We start from the raw sequence: 20,791 nt of genomic DNA on the forward strand, positions 1-20,791 counted from the left end.
ACTAAATTTACAACCCTTTTCACAAATAAGGAGGTGCACAGCAGCTACAGGCAGACAGGGAAAAATGGGGTAGTTATGAAGTGCAGGAAATTCAAGTGAATGTTTATGAAAGAAACAAAAGGCATGAGGTTGTCCCAGCAGACAAGGTGAAGGAGAATCCTCAGGGATTCTGCAGATATGTTAAGAGCAAAAAGATTACAGGGAGCAAAATTGTTACTTGGAAGATCAGAATGATAATCCATACGAGGAGACAAAATAGATGGAGGAGATTTTAAATATTTGTTTTGCATCCGTATTTACACAGGAGATGGACACACAGTCTATAAAAGTGAGGCAAAGCAACATCAACTTCATAAGCCCTGTACAGATTACAGAGGTGGGGGTGTTTGCTGTCGTAAGACAAATTGCCATGGATAAATCCCCAGGGCCTGACAAGTTGTTCCCTGGGACCCTGCAGAAATTGTCAGGGCCCAAGAACAGATATTTAAATCATCCTTAGTGACAGGTGAGGTACTGGAGGATTGGAGGCTAGCCAATGTTATTCCACTGTTCAATAAAGGCTCTAAAAATAAACTAGGGAATAATACATCAGTAGAGGGAAAGTTATTGGAACGTATGTGCGGGAACCGGATATATAAGTATTTGGAGAGATGTGGATTGATTAAGGATAGACAGCATAGCTTTGTGCATGGTCGGTCATGTCTAACCAACCTTAAACAGTTTCTTGAGGAAGTTATCAGGAAAGTGAATGAAGGCAAGGAAGTGGATGTTGTCTACATGGACTTTAGCGAGGCACTTGACAAAGTCTCATATGGGAGGTTGGTCAAGAATGTTCAGTCACTCAGCATTCAGGATGAGATAGTAAATTGGATGAGACACTGTCTTTGGGAGAAGCCAGAGTGTGGTAGCAGATGGTTGCCTGTGACTGGTGGTGTGCCTCAGGGATCAGTGCTGGATCTGTTGTTCTTTGTCATCTATATCAGTCATCTGTATCTTGTTTTACGGCAGTCAGCATCCAGCTTAATGGTGCATTACTGCTATCAGTAATCTGGATGTTAAGATGGTTAGACACCCGAAACTAGGGTGTAGTGGACAGCGAGGAAGACTATCATGGCTTGCAGAGAGATCTGAACCAGCTGGAGAAATGGGTTCAGAAATGGAAAATGGAACTTAATGGAGACAAGTGCGAGGTGTTGCACTTTGGTAGGACCTGGGTCTTACACAGTGACTGGTCGGGCACTGAGGAGTGTTGTAGAAGAAAGGGATCTGGGAATACAGGTCTATAATTCACTGAAAGTGGTGTCACAGTTAGATAGGGACGGAAAGAAAGATTTTGGCACGTTGGCCTTCATAAACCAAAGTGCTGAGTACAGGAGATGGATGTTATGTTGACATTGTACAAGACAATGGTGAGGCCTAATTTGGAGTATTGTGTACAGTTTTGGTTACCAACCTAGAGGAAAGATGTAAAAGAGGTTGAAAGAGTTCAGAGAAAATTCACAAGGATATTGCCAGGTCTGGAGGACTTGGGTTATAAGGAGAGACTGAACGGGTCTGGGCTTTATTCCTTGGAATGTAGAAGATTGAGGGGAGATTTGATGGAGGTGTACCACAATTATGAGGGGTATGGATGGGGTAAATGCAAGCTGGCTTTTGCCACTGAGTTGGGGTGGGACTACAACCAGAGGCCATGGGTTAAGGGTGAAAGGTGAAGCGTTAAGAGAACATGAGGGGAAACTTCTTCACACAGATGATCACAAGTGGTTAATGCAAGCTCGATTTCAACGTTTAAGAGGTTTGTATAGGTGCCTGGATGGTAGGGGTATGGGAGTAGAAAGTTTAAATAGCTTGGCACCAACTAGATGGGCCAAAGGGCCTGTTTCTGTGTTGTACTTTTGTATGACTGTGACAGGAAACTGAAATAATACTAATATTCACTCTAATTCCTTTTAACAGCTGTGCAGACCAACCATACATCTGAGTAGGAGACATTTACATGGTGTTAAAACTGTGCCACTTTAAATTTACAGTATATAAAAGAAAATCCCAGCTGCAGGTCAACAAAGGCTATTTGCGTGAGAGTGCTTCAGTCACTGTGGGGCCAGGCACCCATGTAGCTCAGTGGGAACAGGGAATAATACCAATGGAGGAAAAGCATCAGAGAGTTTGATGGTCATTCCAGATACCAGCACTGTGCCCAGTTAGAAGATGATTTCTGTCTCCAATTTGGGTTGAACCTCACTGTAACAGTGTGATGTCAGATCACACCTTGGCAACTAAAGTGATCTCATCTGAAATGTTGTCCTTCACCCATTGATGGATTTTGTAAATCTTTTTACAGGTTAAAAATGACAAGGAATTTGTCTACGGGAATCTCGACCACAACACGCCAGTTTTGCTGTCTCTGTGTAGATGTATAAGAAGTGGAGCAAGGGATTCACTCGATCATCCTTCCTGCTTAGACAGTGGGGAGGGATTCACTCGGTCATCTCAACCGAAGGTACATCAGCAAGTTCACACTGGACAAGGCCATTCATCTGTTCTGTGTGTGAGAAGGGATTCAGTCGGTCTTCCCACCTGTGGACACACCAGTCAGTTCACACTGGGCAGAGGCTGGTTATCTGCTGAATTTGTGGGGAAGGGTTCACTCGGTCATCTGACCTAATGGCTCACCAGCGAGTTCACACCGGGGAGCGGCCGTTCACCTGCTCGGACTGTGGGAAGGGATTCACTCAGGCATCTCACCTACTGAGACATCAGTCAGTTCACACTGCAGAGAGGAATTTCACCTGCTCAGATTGTGGGATGAGATTCCCTCAATCTTCCACCCTACAGAGACACCAGCGAGTTCACACTGGAGAGAAGCCATTCACCTGCTCAGAATGTGGAAAGGGATTCACTCGATCATCCACACTATTGTCACACCAGTCAGTTCACAGTGGGGAGAGGCCATTCACCTGCTCAGACTGTGGGAAGGGATTCACTCAGTCATCTCATCTACAGATACATCAGCGAGTTCACACTGGGGAGAGGCCATTTAAATGCTCAGACTGTGGGAAGGGCTTCGCTCAGTCATTTCATCTACAGATACACCAGCAAGTTCACACTGGGGAGAGGCCATTCACCTGCTCAGACTGTGGAAAGGGATTCACTCAGTCATCTCATCTACTGAGACACCAGCAAGTTCACACTGGGGAGAGGCCGTTCACCTGCTCAGACTGTGGGAAGGGATTCACTCAGTCATCCCATCTAGAGATACACCAGCGAGTTCACACTGGGGAGAGGCCGTTTAAATGCTCAGACTGTGGGAAGGGATTCACTCAGTCATCTCATCTACAGCTACACCGGCAAGTTCACACTGGGGAGAGGCCATTCACCTGCTCAGACTGTGGAAGGGGATTCACTCTGTCATCCTCTCTATTGGCACACAAGTCACTTCACACTGGGGAGAGGCCGTTCACCTGCTCAGACTGTGGAAAGGGATTCACTCGATCATCTTCCCTAATGCTACACCAGTCAGTTCACACTGGGGAGAGGCCGTTCACCTGCTCAGACTGTGGGAAGGGATTCACTCAGTCATCCAACCTACAGAGACACCAGCAAGTTCACACCGGGGAGAAGCCGTTCACCTGCTCAGACTGTGGGAAGGAATTTACTCAGTCATCCAACCTACAGAGACACCAGTCAGTTCACACTGGGGAGAGGCCATTCACCTGCTGTGAATGTGGGAAGGCATTCACCCAATCATCTCATCTACTGAAACACCAGCGAGTTCACACTGGGTAGAGGCTGATCACCCGCTCAGACACTGGGAAGAGATTCTCTCAGCCATCTCCACCAAATGTGCATTATTGAGTTCACACTGGGGAGAGGCTGTTCACCTGTTGTGAATATGGGAAGGGATTCACTCAGTCATCTAACCTTGTGATACACTACTGGGTTCACACTGGGGAGGAAGTTTCAATAAGCTGCATGCTGGATATTTGTACATCACCATTGCTGAATGCAATTTTGAGAGTGACTGTCAGTGCTGATCTCTGTAATTATTGCTGCTGCTCACCACACCCAGTTCTGCACCCTGGTCACTGGGCATGGGAGGAGTTTCTTCTGCTGCACATTCACCTTTAATGGGACTGGAGTTTAATATTCTGGATCTGAGACAAATAAATCAGTTTATTTTAAACTCTGTCTCTGGTACTTAGTGAATTTATAACACACCTAGTGTATAGTGGAGAGCCAACTCAGGCCGGCTGGACCCTGCCAGTGATTCTGTTCCATGACAGTCCTTTTAAATCCTCCCCTATTGTTCCCCTCTCTCTCTCCCTGTGGTGATGGGTTCCAAACGGTCACCACTCTGTGGGTGAAGAGGTTTCCCTTGAATTTTCTGCAGAGTGAAGAAGTTGATGAGACAGCAGTTCTGTCTGAGATGTTCTTCTCCCCACTGGGCTGAGGAAGACTGACATTTGGAGTTAACCTCCTTAATCATGACTCTTTTCCACATTATGGGTCATTTTCCCTGCTTCTAAAGGGTTGTTAGAAAACACTACTGTCCTCTAAAGACTGAAAGCAGAATGGGAAACCATTAGTTGGATGTTCAGTGGAGCAGGGTCAGAAACCAGAGGCAGGTCTGCACAGGGCAGAGTTTGGGGCTCTGGACGATGGTCAGGGTAAGAATGTATGATGAGGAGAAGGGAATCAGCAGCGGGGTCGTGGCAATGAATGACAGAGTAACAACATTTGGAAGCTGATTGACAGAGAAAATCTTTTGTTTGTCTGACTGATGACACAAATAATACCTGTGGTGAGGAGCTCCACTGGTCGAGGAACATGTGTGTGTGTGGGGAATGGTTTTATCTATTGAGGGAATTGCTCTTGCTTGTTTATCCTGTGATATTATTAATGGCTGCCTGGTTCCTCCAGTATTTTGTGTATGTGTTGCTTGGATTTCCAGCATCCACAGATTTTCTCCTGTTTTTGATAAAAGGAAAAGTGGGGTCATATAATATAGCAAGAAAATAGTGGGAACTTAGAGGATTGGGAAGCTTTTACATAACCAACAGGAGACAACTAAAAAAAACACCCAGGAGAGACAAGATGAAAAATTAAGGTAAGTGAGCCAATAATAATCAAGTATTAAAAGTTATTCAGATATATAAAGAGTCAAAGGGAAGCAAGAGTTGATATTGTACCACTGGAAGATGACGCTGGTGAGATACTAATCGAGCAAAGAAATAGCGGCCGAATGTAATAAGTATTTTGTGTCAATCTTCACTGTGTAAGACACTAGCATTATAAGACCATAAGACACAGGAGCAGAATTAGGCCATTCAGCCCCATCGAGTCTGCTCCGCTGTTCTGTCAAGGCTGATCCTGGTTCTCACTCAACCCCATGCACCTGTCTCCTCGGCATCTCCTGCAATGCCCTGACTGATCAGCAAACTATTAGCTTCTGCCTTAAATGTACACCAGACTTGGCCCCCACCGCCGTCTGTGTCAGAGAATTCCACGGATTTACTGCTCTCTGACTAAATAAAATCCTCCTTAACTACTCTAAAAGGTGGCTCCTCAGTTTTGAGGCTGTGCCCTCTGTTATGGCTACACCCACCATACAAAAAGTCCTTTCCTCATCCACCCTATTCAGACCTTTCCACATTCGGTGGGTTTCAGTGAGATTTACCCCCCATCATCTGCATTTACTAGACATGTGTCAGTGCAGGAGTACAGGCCCAAGGCTGGCAAATGCTCCTCATATTTTAACCCCTTCATTCCCGGAATCATCTTCTTGAACATCCTCTGGACTCTCTCCAATGACAACACACAATTTCTGAGATATGGGTCCAAATAAGTGCAGCCTAAGTAGTGTTTTATAAATTATCAGCATTATCTCCTTGCTTATATTTTCTACTTCACTTTGAATAAATGCCAGCATTGCATTTGCCTTCTTTACCACAGACTCCACCTGTAAATTAACCTTCTGGGAGTGTTGCCCAAGGACTCATATTTCCATCTGTACTTTTGTTGTTTAAAACTTCTCCTCAATCAGATAATAGTTTACTGTTGTTCCTTTTGCCAAAATGCATTATCGTACATTTCCCAATATTGCAGTCCATCTGCCACATTTTTGCCCATTCTCAAATTTGTCTGTGTCCTGCTGCAATCACATTGCTTCCTCAGCATTACCAATGCCTCCACCTATCATTATATCATCCGCAAACCTTGCCACAAAGCCATCAATTCCGTATCCAAATGATTGACAAACAATGTGAAAAGTAGCAGACCGAATACTGACCCCTGAAGACCACTAGTCACTGCTAGCCAAACAGAAAAGGCTCATTTTATTCCCACTCCCTGCCTCTTGGCTGTCAGCCATTCCTCTATCCATGCCAGTATTTCTTCTGATTCTTATATTTTAAGCAGTCTCATGTGTGACACCTTCTGAAAGTCCAATTAAATGATATCCACTGCGTCTCGTTTGTCCATCCTGCTTATGACTTCCTCGAAGAACTAACAGATTTGTCAGGCAAGATTTCCCTGTACAGAAGCCATGCTGGCTTTGACTTATTTTATCATTAGTCTCCTAGTATCCCAAAACCTCATCTGTTATAATGGACTCCAACACTTTCCCAGCCACTGAGGTTCAGCTAACTGGACTATAATTTGCTTTATTTTGCCTTCTTTCCTTCTCAAAGAGTGGATTGACATTTGCAATCTTCCTGTCCTCTGGGACCATGCCAGAATCAAGTGTTTCTTGACGAGTCACGGCCATTGCATCTGTTAACTCTTCAGCACCCTCTCTCAGGACTCTGGGATGTAGTCCATCTGGCCAGGAGACTTTTCCACTTTAGGAACCTGAGCTTGCCTAGCACGTTTTCCTTTGTAATAGCAGTGGTACTCACTCCTGCTCCCTGACACTCACGGATCACTGGCACACTGCTAGTGTCTTCCACAGAGAAGACGATGCAAAGTCCCTATCAAGTTCATCTACCATCTCTTCCCCATTTCTGCCTCATGAGCATCATTTTCCAGTGGTCCAATGTCAATCCTCGCCTCCCTTTCACATTTTTATGATGGTTTACATTATTGTCTAGTTTGCTCTCATCTTTCACCTTTCCCTTTCATATAGCTGCTTTTTAGTTGCCTGTTGTTGGATCTTAAAAGCTATCCAATTATCTAATTTCCTACTCAATTTTGCTCCCTTATATGCACTTTCCTTGGCTTTTATACAGTCCTTAACTTCCTTTGTCAGCCACGGTAGCCTCGCTCCGCTGTTTGAGAACTACTTCTGCAGGACATATCTATCCTGTACATTATGAACTATTCCCAGAAACATCAGCCACCTGGGGAATCACCTGTCTCATGCCTCTGTAATTCCCTTTATTCCATTGTGATACTACACATGTGACCTATGCTTCTCCCTCACAAACTGCAATAGGAATTCAACCATATTATGATCACTGCCTTCTAATGGTTGTTTTACATTAACCTCCTCCCTAATAAGATCTGGGTCATTACACAACACCAAATCTAAGACAGCAGTTCCCCGAGTAGGCTCAACCATCAGCTGCTCTAAAAAGCCATTTCGTAGGCGTTCAATACATTCCCTCTCTTGAGATCTCACACAAAGCTGACTTTCCCCTTTCTCCTGCAGATTGAAGTCACCCACTACAATTGTGTCATTGAATTTGTTACATGAATGCCAAACATTCAGGAGTATCTGAGGCAGAAGTGAGGATAGATTTTTTTAATACAACCATATAACCATATAACAATTACAGCACAGAAACAGGCCATCTGCTTTTACCAAGGAGCGAAGGTGTTTTGGAAGCTGAAAGGCCTGAAGGTAGATAAGACTCCCGGACCAGAAGGTGAACACCCCAGGGTTCAGAAAGAGGTAGCTGAAGAGATTGTGAAGGCATTGGAGTCATAGAACACTGTAACACAGGAAAATGCCATTCGGCCAATCTAGTCCATGCCAAAGCATTAATCTGCCCAGTTCCACCTAGACCATAGCCCTCCATATCCTTCTCATCCATGGACCAAAACAAACTTACAGATTGAAATCGTCCCTGTCACTTGCCCTGGCAAGTTGCACACTCTACCCGCCCCTGAAAGAAGAAGTCCCCCCTTAGTTTTCGCTTAAAGCAATGATTAATGATCTATCACGAATCACCAGATTTTGGAACGGTTCTGGTGTCACAATGGGGGGGGACGGGGGTGTTGGGAGCAAGGGTGGACCTAAATGCAAGACACATCTTGTGAGGTTACTTAGATTTAGTTTATTGTTTGATACCAGGAGAGCAAGGCAGGAGCAGGAATAGCAAACTGGACAAGGACTCAGGACTACGACTAGGCTGGGACTAGGGTCTGGGCTAGGACTTGGAATCGGATCCCAGAACTAGAGGTGACAAGGAGAGGCTACGGTATGGACTTCGAGCCAAGGACTGGGCAAGGACCCAGTACCTGAGTCTTGCCTCAGGCTCGGACCCCAGAACCAGGCATGGACATGACATGGGCTAGGGAGAGGAGGAACATGGAAAAACAAAGTCTCGGTCTCGGGAGAGCAGGTACATGGAACCATGGACACATACAGAGAACACAGAGTCGGGACCTGTCCTTGGGTACAGGACATAGGGCCGGGACTCATGACCCCCCCCCCATGAGGCAACGGCAAGACGGCCTGACTTACCCCACGGAGGCGAGGATAAGATGAGACAAGATATGACCCCCCACGTGGTAACAGCAAGACGGCCAGAATTATCCCACGGAGGCGAGGACAAGACGAGACATGACCCCACGCGGGGCAATGGCAAGACAGCCTGACTTACCCCCCGGAGGCGAGGACAAGACATGACAAGACATGACCTCCTGCGGGGCAACGCAAGAAGGCCAGACTTACCACACGGAGGCGAGGACAAGACAAGACCAACACAAAAGAACACCAGACAGCTCCGGCGATAGAACTAGACCGAGGTGCAGGCGAGGGTTGCAGACGAGGGCTAGAGGCGAGAAGGGACTTGACACAGTACGTGGATGCCGCCAGGGCCGGGACTTGACTAGGTACGTGGATGCCGCCAGGGCTGGGACTTGACTCAGTACGTGGATGCCGCTAGGGACGAGACTTGACTCAGTACGTGGATGCCGCCAGGGACGAGACTTGACTCAGTACGTGGATGCCGCCAGGGCTGGGACTTGACTCAGTACGTGGATGCCGCTAGGGACGGGACTTGACTCAGTACGTGGATGTCCCCAGGGCCAGGACTTGACTCAGTACGTGGATGTCCCTGGAGCCGAGACTTGACTGGGTACGTGGATGTCCCCGGAGCCAGGACTTGACTCAGTACGTGGATGTCCCTAAGGCTGAGACTTGACTCAGTACGTGGATGCCGCCAGGGCTGGGACTTGACTGGGTACGTGGATGTCCCCAGGGCCGGGACTTGACTCAGTACGTGGATGCCGCCAGGGCCGGAACTTGACTCAGTACGTGGATGCCGCCAGGGCCGGGACTTGACTCAGTACGTGGATGCCGCCAGGGCCGGGACTTGACTCAGTACGTGGATGCCGCCATGGCCGGGACTTGAACTCAGTACGTGGATGCCGCCAGGGCCGGGACTTGACTCAGTACGTGGATGCCACCAGGGCTGGGACTTGACTCAGTACGTGGATGCCGCCAGGGACGAGACTTGACTCAGTACGTGGATGCCGCCAGGGCCAGGACTTGACTCAGTACGTGGATGCTGCCAGGGATGAGACTTGACTCAGTACGTGGATGCCGCCAGGGCCGAGACTTGATTGGGTACGTGGATGCCACCAGGGCCGGGACTTGATTGGGTACGTGGATGCCGCCAGGGCCAGGACTTGACTCAGTACGTGGATGCCGCCAGGGCCAGGACTTGACTCAATACGTGGATGCCGCCAGGGCCAGGACTTGACTCAATACGTGGATGCCGCCAGGGATCGGACTTGACTCGGTACGTGGATGCTGCCAGAGACGGGACTTGACTCAGTATGTGGATGCCGCCAGGGACGGGACTTGACTCAGTACGTGGATGTCCCCGGAGTCGGGACTTAACTTGGAACATCCTGGTAGTGACAAGCTCTCGACTCAGCCCGGGAACAGTAGACAGCGGTGCGTGATTCCCTTCGGCGGGTTAACTGACGGACCCACCTCGGTGAGGAATCTTTGCAGGCTCGCTTTGGCAAGGTAACCGGACAAGGTTGCTCCAGTGAGGAAAGGCGAATTACCAGCACTCGCTTCAGGCAGAGCCTAGGCTTGCTCCGGCCAGATGACATTGACACGCTGTAGCTTTGGTGACTTTGCAAACGCTCTCGCCCCAAACAGCTGAAAGCTGGAGACTATAAACTACTGGTTCAGCCGAGAGTAAATTGCCTCTAATCACCAAGGCCGAGGGAAACAGGGAACCAAAGGAAATAAGGGAGTCAATGGTCCGGATCGTAACATAAATAAAGTAAATTTAAAGAGACCCCGATCCGGACCATGACATCTGGCGGACTAGAAATTGCAAATGTCACTCCACTCTTTAAGAAGAGAGGGTGGCAGAAGAAAGAAATGACTAGACAACAAAGATTTTGCTTCCTGAATCCGTTTAGGTGTATCTTATGAATTTTGGGTTACTGATCATGAAAATCACCATGACATTTCCCTATCACGCACCATTTTTTGAAATCACTTATGTTTATTATTTCAATTCATAATTCCAGTCAATTAAAATGTTGCCTACAATGAAAGCTGGAAAGTTTCCTATCTTGTCCAGGCATGCTTGGGCATGCTTAGGCCCTGTGGCTGCTGCATGGCAGGGTAGGTTTTAGTAATAATTATTGGGTCAGGACTGTAAGGATAGGATTTGCTGTCACCAGGCACAAAAATTTCTATGAAGGATTTTGCTATTTGAGACAGATGCTTCCCAGAATAACTGATACCAAGGTTAAGGAAAGAATTTTTGTTGGTCCACAAATCAAACAGGTCATCAATGACAGGCAATTTGAAGAATTTGTAGTGGGACCGGAGAAAATCACATGGAAGGCATTCAAGGAAGTTGTTGAAAATTTTCTCGGCATCTACAGAGCACCAAACTACATGCAGCTCGTTGAAAGCATGCTTCAAGCATACATAATCATGAAATGCAACATATCACCAAAAATTCATTTTCTGCATTCCCATTTAGACTTCTTCCCTGCAAATCCTGGTGCTGTTAGTGACGAGCATGGTGAAAGGTTTCACTAGGACATTGTAGTCTTGGAGAAAAGATACCAGGGCAACTGGAATCCATCAATGCTGGCGAATTATTGTTGGACACTTAAGCGAGAAGCCTCAGACACCGAGGACAAGGGAAAATCAAATTAAATCAAACAAATTAACTTAGTTGAACTATTGCAAAGCATCAGCACCATTATGCAATTAAACACATTATATTCGATAAAAGTTAACTTGTCGTTTCTCCAAATTCCTACATGATGCAAGTTCTCTGAAATTATATTTGTATTCATTTTCAAGTAGCCTATCATAAACAAAAAAAAATTCTGAGGAAGCAACATTTTTGAAAAAAAATGTTGTCCAGTGAATTTATAGGATAGTTAGTCTGACCTCAGTGGTCAGGAATATGTTCGAGTGTATTAAGGGTGAGTTTTTTGGGTACTGTAATTGGGGAGGCATGATGAAGTAGGCCAAAGTCAGCAGGTTTTTTTTAAGAGGAAATCGTGTCTGACAAATCTCTTGGAATGCTTTGAGGAAGTAACAGGTAAGATAGGCAGTGGATGTTATTTGCTTGGATTTTCAGATGATCTTTAACAAGGTATCCAATGCAAGGCTGATTGAGAAAGTAAGGTGGTATAGGATCCAAGCAGACATTGCTTTGTGGATCCAGAACTGGCTTGCCCACAGCAGGCAAAGAGTGGTTGTAGATGGTTCATATTCTGCATGGAGGTCGGTGACCAGTGGTGTGCCTTGGGGATCTGTTCTGGGACCCCTACTCTTCGTGACTTTTATAAATAACTTGGATAAGGAAGTGGAGGGATGGGTTAGTAAGTTTTCTGATGACACAAAGGTTAGGGGTGTTGTGGATAGTGTGGAGGGCTGTCAGAGGTTGCAGCGGGACATTGATGGGATGCAAAACTGGGCTGAGAAGTGGCAAATGGAGTTCATCCCTGATAAGTGTGAGGTAGTTCATTTTGGTAGGTCAAATATGATGGCAGAATATAGTATTAATGGCAAGACTCTTGGCAGTGTTGAGGATCAGAGAAATCTTGGGGTCCGAGTCCATTGGACACTCAAAGCTGCTATGCAGGTTGACTCTGTGGTTAAGGTGGCATACGGTGCATTGGCCTTCATCAACTGTGGGATTGAGCTTAAGATCTGAGAGGTAACGTTGCAGCTATATAGGACCCTGGTGAAACCCTGCTTGGACTACTGTGCTCAATTCTGATCGCCTCACTACAGGGAGGACGTGGAAACCATTGAAAGGGTGCAGAGGAGATTTGCAAGGATTTTTCTGGATTGGGGAGCAAACCTTATGAGAATAGGTTGAGTGAACTCGGCCTTTTCTCCTTGGAGAGACGGAGGATGAGAGGTGACCTGATAGAGGTGTATAAGATGATGAGAGGCACTGATCGTGTGGATAGTCAGAGGCTTTTCCCCAGGGCTGAAGTGGCTAATATGAGATGGCAAGTTTTTTTTAACACGGAGAGTGGTGAGTGCGTGGAATGGGCTGCCGGCGGTGGTGGAGGTGGATTTGATAGGGTCTCTTAAGAGACTCCTGGACAGGTATGTGGAGCTTAGAAAAACAGATGGCTATGTGTAACCTTAAGCTGGGCTGAAGTGCCTGGATTGTGCAGTACATTTTTGATGTTTCTATGAACATATATTCTGTATCAGTAACAGACTTGGAAATGTTGGATTTGGTCTCTTAGCCAAGTAGTTGACACAGCTTGGAAACAACTAGGTTCCAAGCATTAGTCCATACAACACCCACTGGGACATCCTACAGACCCAGGAAGGATCTTTAAACACACTGACTACAGGAACAGGAGAAGGCCATCGTCCTGTCATTCAATAAGACCTCGGACCGGTCAATTCTTGCCCCCCAATTTGCCTGGACCATTGGCCCTGTTTGCAGCTCAGCAGTCTGCCGGTGTTTGCCCCCCAATGTGGTGAATCCCTCTGCTCACCACCAGCATGGACTCAGACATTTCCACAGATGAACCCCTTCTGATCCTCATCTTCAGATACATCAACAGCGAATGCAACAGGGAGTCCTAAATTTTTTGAGACACAATTTTCATCAGTGTTCGGCTTCAGTTAAGGAGAAGTTGTACCTCACCATCGTTAGGCCACATTTGGAACATGCAGTTGCTGTAAGGGACCCATACACAAACAAAAACACCACTTCCATCGAGCGAGTCCAAAGACAGGCGGCCCGATTTGTCACAAATACCTATGAGAGAGAAGCGAGTGTTACCCAACTTTTAAATTCATTAATGTGGAACTCTCTCCAAGATAGACGCGAAGCACACCGCCTGACTTGTCTTCACAAAATGTTAAATGGTCAACTCGACATAGGCTATTAGGAGCAGACGAGTGCAGTCAACTCAATTTGTAATACTAACTACCAAGTCAGATGTGTACAGCAATTCATTTCCCCCCCGCACAATTAAAGCATGGAATAATCTTCATCCTAACACAGTCACACAACCAAACCCAATTAAATTTAAGGCAGCTTTTCTTCTTCAAAAATCACCTTCTTAAACCCACCCTCCACCACCTCCAGTTTAAATTTCATGTGGAATACTTTGGAGGATCAAGAACCAAGAACCAATAAAAGAGTTGACGTTTCCAGTTGAGCTCCTTCTCCAGGACTGAGAAGGAAGTGAGGAAATATCTGAATAAAAACGGGGCGGTGAGGATAAAATTCACTCGAAGATGATAGCTGAAGCCAGGTAGGTGGGAAATCTCAAGAGCAGAGGAAAAAAATCTAATAGGAGAGGAGATTAGACAGTAGGAGAAAGGGATGGAGGAGTGGACCCAGGGATAGGTGAAAAGCAGGTGAGGGGTGCAAGGTCAGAGGAAGTAAATTGTGAGTTGCTGCCTCACCTGGAAGGATGTTTGGACAACGGGGAGAGTTCGGCCGTCCGGCCCTTTCACTGTGACCCCCGAACTCCACATCAAATCCGTCCAAACGAATCTGGGTGAACTTTAATGACCAATAAATATAATTCCTCTCTTTGATCACTGTCTGAATGATCCCCTGACTCTGAGAGGAAGGGGTATCTATGGTCCACATTGTCAGGGTGTTGAGTTTACCAGGAGACAGAGACTGCAGGGACGGGAGGTTTTCTGGTCACTAATACACTGTGTGTGGACCCCGCTGGCAATTCTGGTGTTGTGACCCGAATCGAGACAAACACCACGCTGCCCACTCCACCAACAACACGGCACAGCCGGACACATAACAGGGGACTTTACATCTCACAACACTGGATTCAGTGATGAAACCCGAGATTAATGTTGTTGTCCCGCTGAAATCATAAAAAACGTCCATTCAGGTGTTTTTAAATACCAGCGCTCCACCACCCGCCTGACGTCACACATGGTTTCCCCTCGCGCGTACCTGACGTCACAGACGCGCTGCTGTGCTCGCGCTGAAACAGTTTAACGGCTGAGCTACCGACCACGAGACCACTCCACCCCGCACCTCCGCTGCGCTGTAGTCATTGGCCGGAAGCGATGTCAATCACTGATTACGCCCAATAGCGAAGGCGGACCAGCCGAGAGGGCGTTACCCCGCTGACATCTCTTCTCAAAGAGGAACAAACCCCAAAGTAAATGTCCGCTTTCTGATTTATTTCCATTTCCCTCCGAGGGAAGTTGGGGCGTTTGTGAAGCGTCTCCTGCGGCCGGAGTCTGATGTATCGCTGAGAGGTAGGAGGAGACCGCTCGGCCCGTCGGCGTCCGTGAGGGTCTGAGGGGTCAGAGCAAGGCGGAGAACCGCAGTGACCCGGAGATGGAGAGCAGGAGGAGGTCTGTGATCTTACTTCTCACCACCTCCGGCAGCTTCATCGTCCTGTGGTCGGTGAGTGTTGCTGAATTCCTTTATAACAACATCGCCGGACTGGATCAAAATAATTACAACGATTCTGAATACATGTTTCAACACACCGGAGACATGCTGATGATATTAAGTTGTTGCGCAAACACGTTTATTTATGGGGTAACTCAGTCCAAGTTCAGAGAGCAGTTCATCTGCGCAGTGAAATATCCCCTCGAGTCAATTATTCAACTAATTAACAGATAACATATCTAAGCTCTTCTCGGCGGCGGTCGCAATGTTTTCGATCTTGACTCTACAGAACCAATGATCATCGGAGAAATTGGCAGCGGGGAGAGTAAATCTGGTTTAGAGTCGAAGAGAAACACAGCCCAGGAACAGAGTCTCCGACACCCGCACCCCGCCACCTCCTCTCCTACCGATTATTAAACTCATCCTACCTTTTATTTTCAGTTTTTCACCATATCCCCGCCCTCGTCACCGCCAGACCCTTCTCGGTCTGAGAAAGCGAGACAGGTTCTGGGGACATTCAGGACCATATCGGCAAAAATGCAACTCATTAGTTACTTTAGTCTTTTGCATAAGAATGAAATGAAAAAAAAGTCAACACGAATTTACAGTCTAGTCGTGTTGGGTGTCGTAGCTTTCTGGAGGTTTACATAAATATTGTCCTGCAGGTCGAATTGTTTAGTGCTATTGTCTAGTGATTTTGGGATGATACCAGTCGTATATATTACAACTGGGACAATGTATACTCTGTTCATGCACCGATAGTCGTTCATTTTCCTCTTTCAAGTCAGCATATTTCCGGTGTATTTCACTTATTAATTTCAGTGTGCTCTGTGTATTTGGAATGGTCATTCCTATTAAATAAATTGTTTATCCTGTAATATTATATCCGGACGGGTATCATGTGTTATCCGATCTCTAATAATGGATCGGTCATAATAAAACTCTAGGGCCCTGACTCTTAAACTGGATCAGGATTGAGTTTATAATTCATGATTTTGTATCTTAAAGCAAGATTTTGATGAAAGATGTTTGTCACTTGATTGTAAGTAATCAGATTGAATTAAACTGTTGCAGGATCCTGTGATGTGTGGGATAGTTTCTGGTTTCACATGGCACATTCTGCTTTTATCGTCTTGAACATTTTAGTCTTTCATTATGTATTTTTTGATGTTTTTGTCTTAACCACCTGGACCTGTATTGCCACAAGGAAACATTCAGTTTCTGGGAAGACGTTTCCAATTTTGAGCCTGTCGTCGGATGCGTTCTCGGTCTACGCAGATGGTGGGGATCTCATCCATGGACAGTGATGCTTATCCATTGGCTAACTCTTTCTTCTGTAGCAGTGCTTCCCGACCCTTTCAGACCAACGCCCCCATACTTGCGGACGCCTTTCTGAAACACCTTCATACTTGCCATGCTCGCCCCTCTTAGGCCCGATATACTTTCCATCGCCCCCATAGTGTAAACACATGGCATATGCTAATGTGAGTAAAGTTATTCTGCTTTAACTTTTTATTTATCCTTAAACCTAGCTTTCACGGTAACTGTGCCCCGTAGGGTAGTGCGGGATGTTGACGATAAATGACACAATAGACTTGCAATTTCATTTTCATAAATTCCACTAAACCAGCATGGTGACCTGTCATATATGGTGCTCCACCCCTTGCACAAGAAATCATGTTCTTAATCAGAATAATTTTGTTATCAATTTCACTTTGAGCTCTTCGTGGACTGATTCTCCGTTAATATGTTTTCAACTTTTTACAATAGAGAACCTCTTGATCAATGTTTCCATTTTTTGATGAATCAATGCCATGGAGTAACCAAATGCTTACTCTGCTTCAAGGAAAAATGTCACCTCACTTCCTGATTTTTTTTTCATAAATTTCCATCCATGCAAACTGCACGTTGAATCTCCCTTGTATTCTCTGCAGTACAATCGCATGTTTAACGTTTTTAGTTTTTCTCAGTTAAAACTGGTAAAACGTGAGCTATGGCCATAGACAAAAAAATCATTTCTCAATTGCGATGAATTTTCGGCCTATTCTAGCGGTGTTTATTATTGTCCTGCCCCTCTAATTGTCCATTGTTTTAGCGTACTGACTTTGGGATGATATCAGTTGTATATGTTACAATTGGGACGATTGTTCATGTATCGCAGACTTTCATTTTCCTCTTTCCAGTTGGCATATTTCAGGTGTCTTTCACTTACTGGTTTCTGTGTGTTGTGTGTGTCGGGCTGGCAGTACCAATCAAGTACATTGTCTTTGCATGTTTATCCTGTGATATAGTATCCGGACGGGGATCATGTATTGCCCTATCTCTAATAATAGATCGGTCGTAATATAATTGTCAGACTCCGATTTAAAACTGCATCAGGCGTATATTTATAGTAATCTGTAGTATCTTTCATGAGTTTGCATCTTCAAGCGAGATTCTAGTGAATGATGCTTGCCACTCAATCTGTGTAAGCAAACAGATTGAAGTAAATTGTTGTTGCATCCTGTAATGTGTTGGATAGCTTCAAACAGCATATTCTGCCTGGACTGCCCATATCTCTTATCAGGTGGGGAAGGCCCAACAGAGGCTCTACTTCCTAAGGAAGCTAAAGCACGCTCTCCTCCCTCATCACCTGCTGATCAACTTCTATCGGACAACTATAGAGAGCCTCCTGATGTATTGCTGTGCAGTGTGGTTTGCCAGCTGCACAGAACAGAACAGGAAGGACTTGCAGCGGGTGGTGAGGGTAGCAGAGCGGGTTATTGGCACAACATTACCCTCCCTCAGAGATATTTATACTGGCAGACTTCAAAAGAAGGCTACTTGTATTTCAAAGGATCCTACTCATCCTGGACATCACCTGTTTTCCCCTCTACCTTCTGGGAAGAGATACAGAGCATTAAGGATGGAAACAAAGAGACTCCTTAACAGCTTCTACCCACAAGCAGTGAAATGTATAACACCCCCTTCCTTTCTCCTGCCCCCCCTCCTAAGACGGCAGCAGCTAAATGCATCACACTTCCAGGAATGGCAGGTGTACAATAGTCCTACCCCCCCCCCATCCATATATTATTAATTTTGGACTGCACTCCTGAGGTTTTAGAGTTTATTTTATGTATATATTCTTTGTCATGCGGCAAAACGTTGAGCTGCTAAACTGTGTTTCATTGCTCCACAACAATGACAATAAAGATAATCTATTCTATTCTATTCAAAATGATACAACTGTGGCCAAATAGAAGGGAAAGCCAACATAAAAGCCAAAAAGAGGGCATATAACAGACCAAGCAATGGTGGGAAGTTAGACACTGCACCCCATTTCTGTAAACCCCCTGACCACTACAGCACTCGCCATCTCTGCAAAACCCTCCACCATCCACCCTGGTGCATTCAGTGACAGCTGACCCGAGAAAGACACTGCCCGTGGCAGATGGCAGGGCTCATAAAACACCCTCACGCTTTTTGTTTATAAACCTACCGATTTGCACGGATATATTGACTAAACCTCCTTGCACCTTGTCACCTGTAAATAAAGCTATTTCTTTTCCTCAGTTCCTTCATCTCCGCCACATTTGTTGATAGGATGAGGTTTTCCTTTCCAGGTCGTCAGTGATGTCCTCCTTCTTCAAAGAATACAGTTTCCCCTCCACCACCATTGATGCCGATCTCACACCCAATTGCTCTATTTCCTGAAAATCTGCCTTCACTCCACATTCCAGTCACCTCCACAATTTCTCTCATCTTCAATCATCAAACACATCTTTTCCTACACCCCGCCATAAATCTCTGCTTTCCTTGTCCATTCGTCTCCCCCCACTAATCTATTTCCTGGAATGTATCCTTGCAAAGCGATGGAAGTGCTACATGTTCCTATCTACCTCCTCCATCAGCACCATTCAGGATTACCAACAATCCGTCCAGGTGAGCAACACTTCACCTGCAGGTCTGCCAGGTTCGTCTACTGTATCCAGCGCTCCCAGTGCAGCCTTCTGTACCTCAGTGGAAAACCTCCTCGTCAAGCGTATTTGTTCTGTCCGCAATAAAACGTATTTCCTGGTGGACAATCATTTCAAATCCACTTTCCCTTCCCATTCCAACATGCCAGATCATTGTCAGACTGACGCAATGACAGCACTCCCAGGTTGGGAGAGCAGCACCTCATAAAACATCTGTGTAGCTTCCAACCTGATGGCATGAACATTAATATCTTTAACTTCTACTCCACTTTTTTTTTTCACCCACACCCTGCCCTCTCGGTTCTGTCTCCACTCTTATCTCCTCTCTTGCCCACTGCCGATCATCTCCCTCTGATGCCTCCTTTCCATCCTTTTCTCCTACGGTTGGCTCTCGTCTCCTCTCAGATTCCTTATTTTCAGCCCTTCGTATTTTCTGCCTACCATCTCACTCCTTTTCACTTCATCTCCCCCTCCCCCACCCACTCACCTTCACTCTTATCTGGCTTCACCTATTATCTGCCAGCTTGTTCTCCTTCTCCTCCACCCAACGTCTAATTCCGCACACCCCACCCCTTCCCTTCCATTTCTCAGGAAGAGTCTTCACAAGAAATTTCTGCTATGCTTCCCCCCTCCCTCTATAGATGCTACCTGACCTCCTCAGTTCCTCCAACAATTTGTGTATGTTGCTCTGCATCTCCAGCATCTCATTGGGTCTGAGTGCAGAGACTATATCGGGTCTCACTAATGTAGAGGAGGCCACACCGGGAGAACAGAAAACAGTAGATGACCCCAACAGGCACGAAGCTGGAGAACTGCCTCACACGGAAGGACTGTTTGGGACCCTGACTAGTGGTGAGGAGAGCGGTTTGGGGCAGGTCTAGCATTTCAGCCACTTCCGGGTTGGCTTCCAGCCCCCTACACCCCTCCTTAGCGCTGTAACCCTCTCCCTTTTGTCGACAACACTGCCACTTGGTGATGATAACAGGCCCTCATGATTTCTGGACACCGCTGTCACCAGCTTCTGCTCTGCCATATTAATGGTGAGAGAGAGAAATCTGATATTGCAGCCTGCTGAAATGTTCTTTCCTTTCAAATCTTTTTACTGTTATATTATACAAAAGAAATAACACCAGTACATCGAAGAAACAACACTTAGAATGTTTCAAAGAAAAAAGACTATCTTAAAGATTGAAAACAAAACGTTATAATAAAAAAACCCTACTAAACAGAAAAAGTGGGGGGGGGGGGGAACCCATTGGGTGTACAACCCGGAGTCATGCATCATACAAAAAGTTTCTAAAAATAAACATCAAACTGCCAGCAAGAAAGAAAAATATACCAAAAAATTTACAGTTAGACTGTGGAGACAATCTATCAATCAGCTCAAATGATAATAACGAGCAAATGAGCCCCATCTTTTCTCAAAATCAAATAAAGGTTCAAATGTTCGACTTCTAATTTTCTCCAAACTAAGACATAGCATCACTTGAGAGAACCATTGTGACAAAGTGGGAGCTGATGTATCCTTCCACTTCAACAAAATGGCACTCCTAGCTATCAATGTAACAAATGCAATAACATGTTGGTCAGACACAGAAATACCATGACTATTTTGAGGAATTATTCCAAAAAGCACAGTTAATTTATTACGTTGTAGATTAATTTTAAGTATTTTAGAAATTGTTGAAAAAACTGACTTCCAGAACTGTTCCAATATAGAACAAGACCAAAACTTGCGTCAGTGTAGCTATCTCAGTTTTACAT

At 45.7% G+C, this 20,791-nt stretch overlaps 1 protein-coding gene and 1 long non-coding RNA gene across 7 annotated transcripts in view; one reads left to right on the top strand and one right to left on the bottom strand.

Moving 5' to 3' along the window:
* LOC140207135 (uncharacterized) overlaps window positions 1–4,158 on the top strand; it is a 19,001-nt gene extending 14,843 nt beyond the window's left edge. For all 6 annotated transcript variants that reach the window (XM_072275468.1, XM_072275469.1, XM_072275472.1 and 3 more), the window contains one exon: window positions 2,342–4,158. In XM_072275468.1, the coding sequence (XP_072131569.1) occupies window positions 2,665–3,786 (1,122 nt within the window). In that variant the 5' untranslated portion in view covers window positions 2,342–2,664 and the 3' untranslated portion in view covers window positions 3,787–4,158. The remainder of the gene's footprint in view (window positions 1–2,341) is intronic.
* The window catches only part of LOC140207148 (uncharacterized), a 17,556-nt gene extending 2,665 nt beyond the window's left edge, over window positions 1–14,891 (bottom strand). Inside the window, exons 1-2 of the long non-coding RNA XR_011888513.1 lie at window positions 14,622–14,891; window positions 13,335–13,448 (exon numbers count right to left, since the gene is read on the bottom strand). This is a non-coding gene — a long non-coding RNA (uncharacterized lncRNA). The remainder of the gene's footprint in view (window positions 1–13,334; window positions 13,449–14,621) is intronic.
* Window positions 14,892–20,791: the final 5,900 nt, after the last annotated feature.

This window comes from Mobula birostris, chromosome 13, assembly GCF_030028105.1.
Source record: "Mobula birostris isolate sMobBir1 chromosome 13, sMobBir1.hap1, whole genome shotgun sequence".
In the NCBI taxonomy this organism is placed as follows: Eukaryota; Metazoa; Chordata; class Chondrichthyes; order Myliobatiformes; family Myliobatidae; genus Mobula; species Mobula birostris.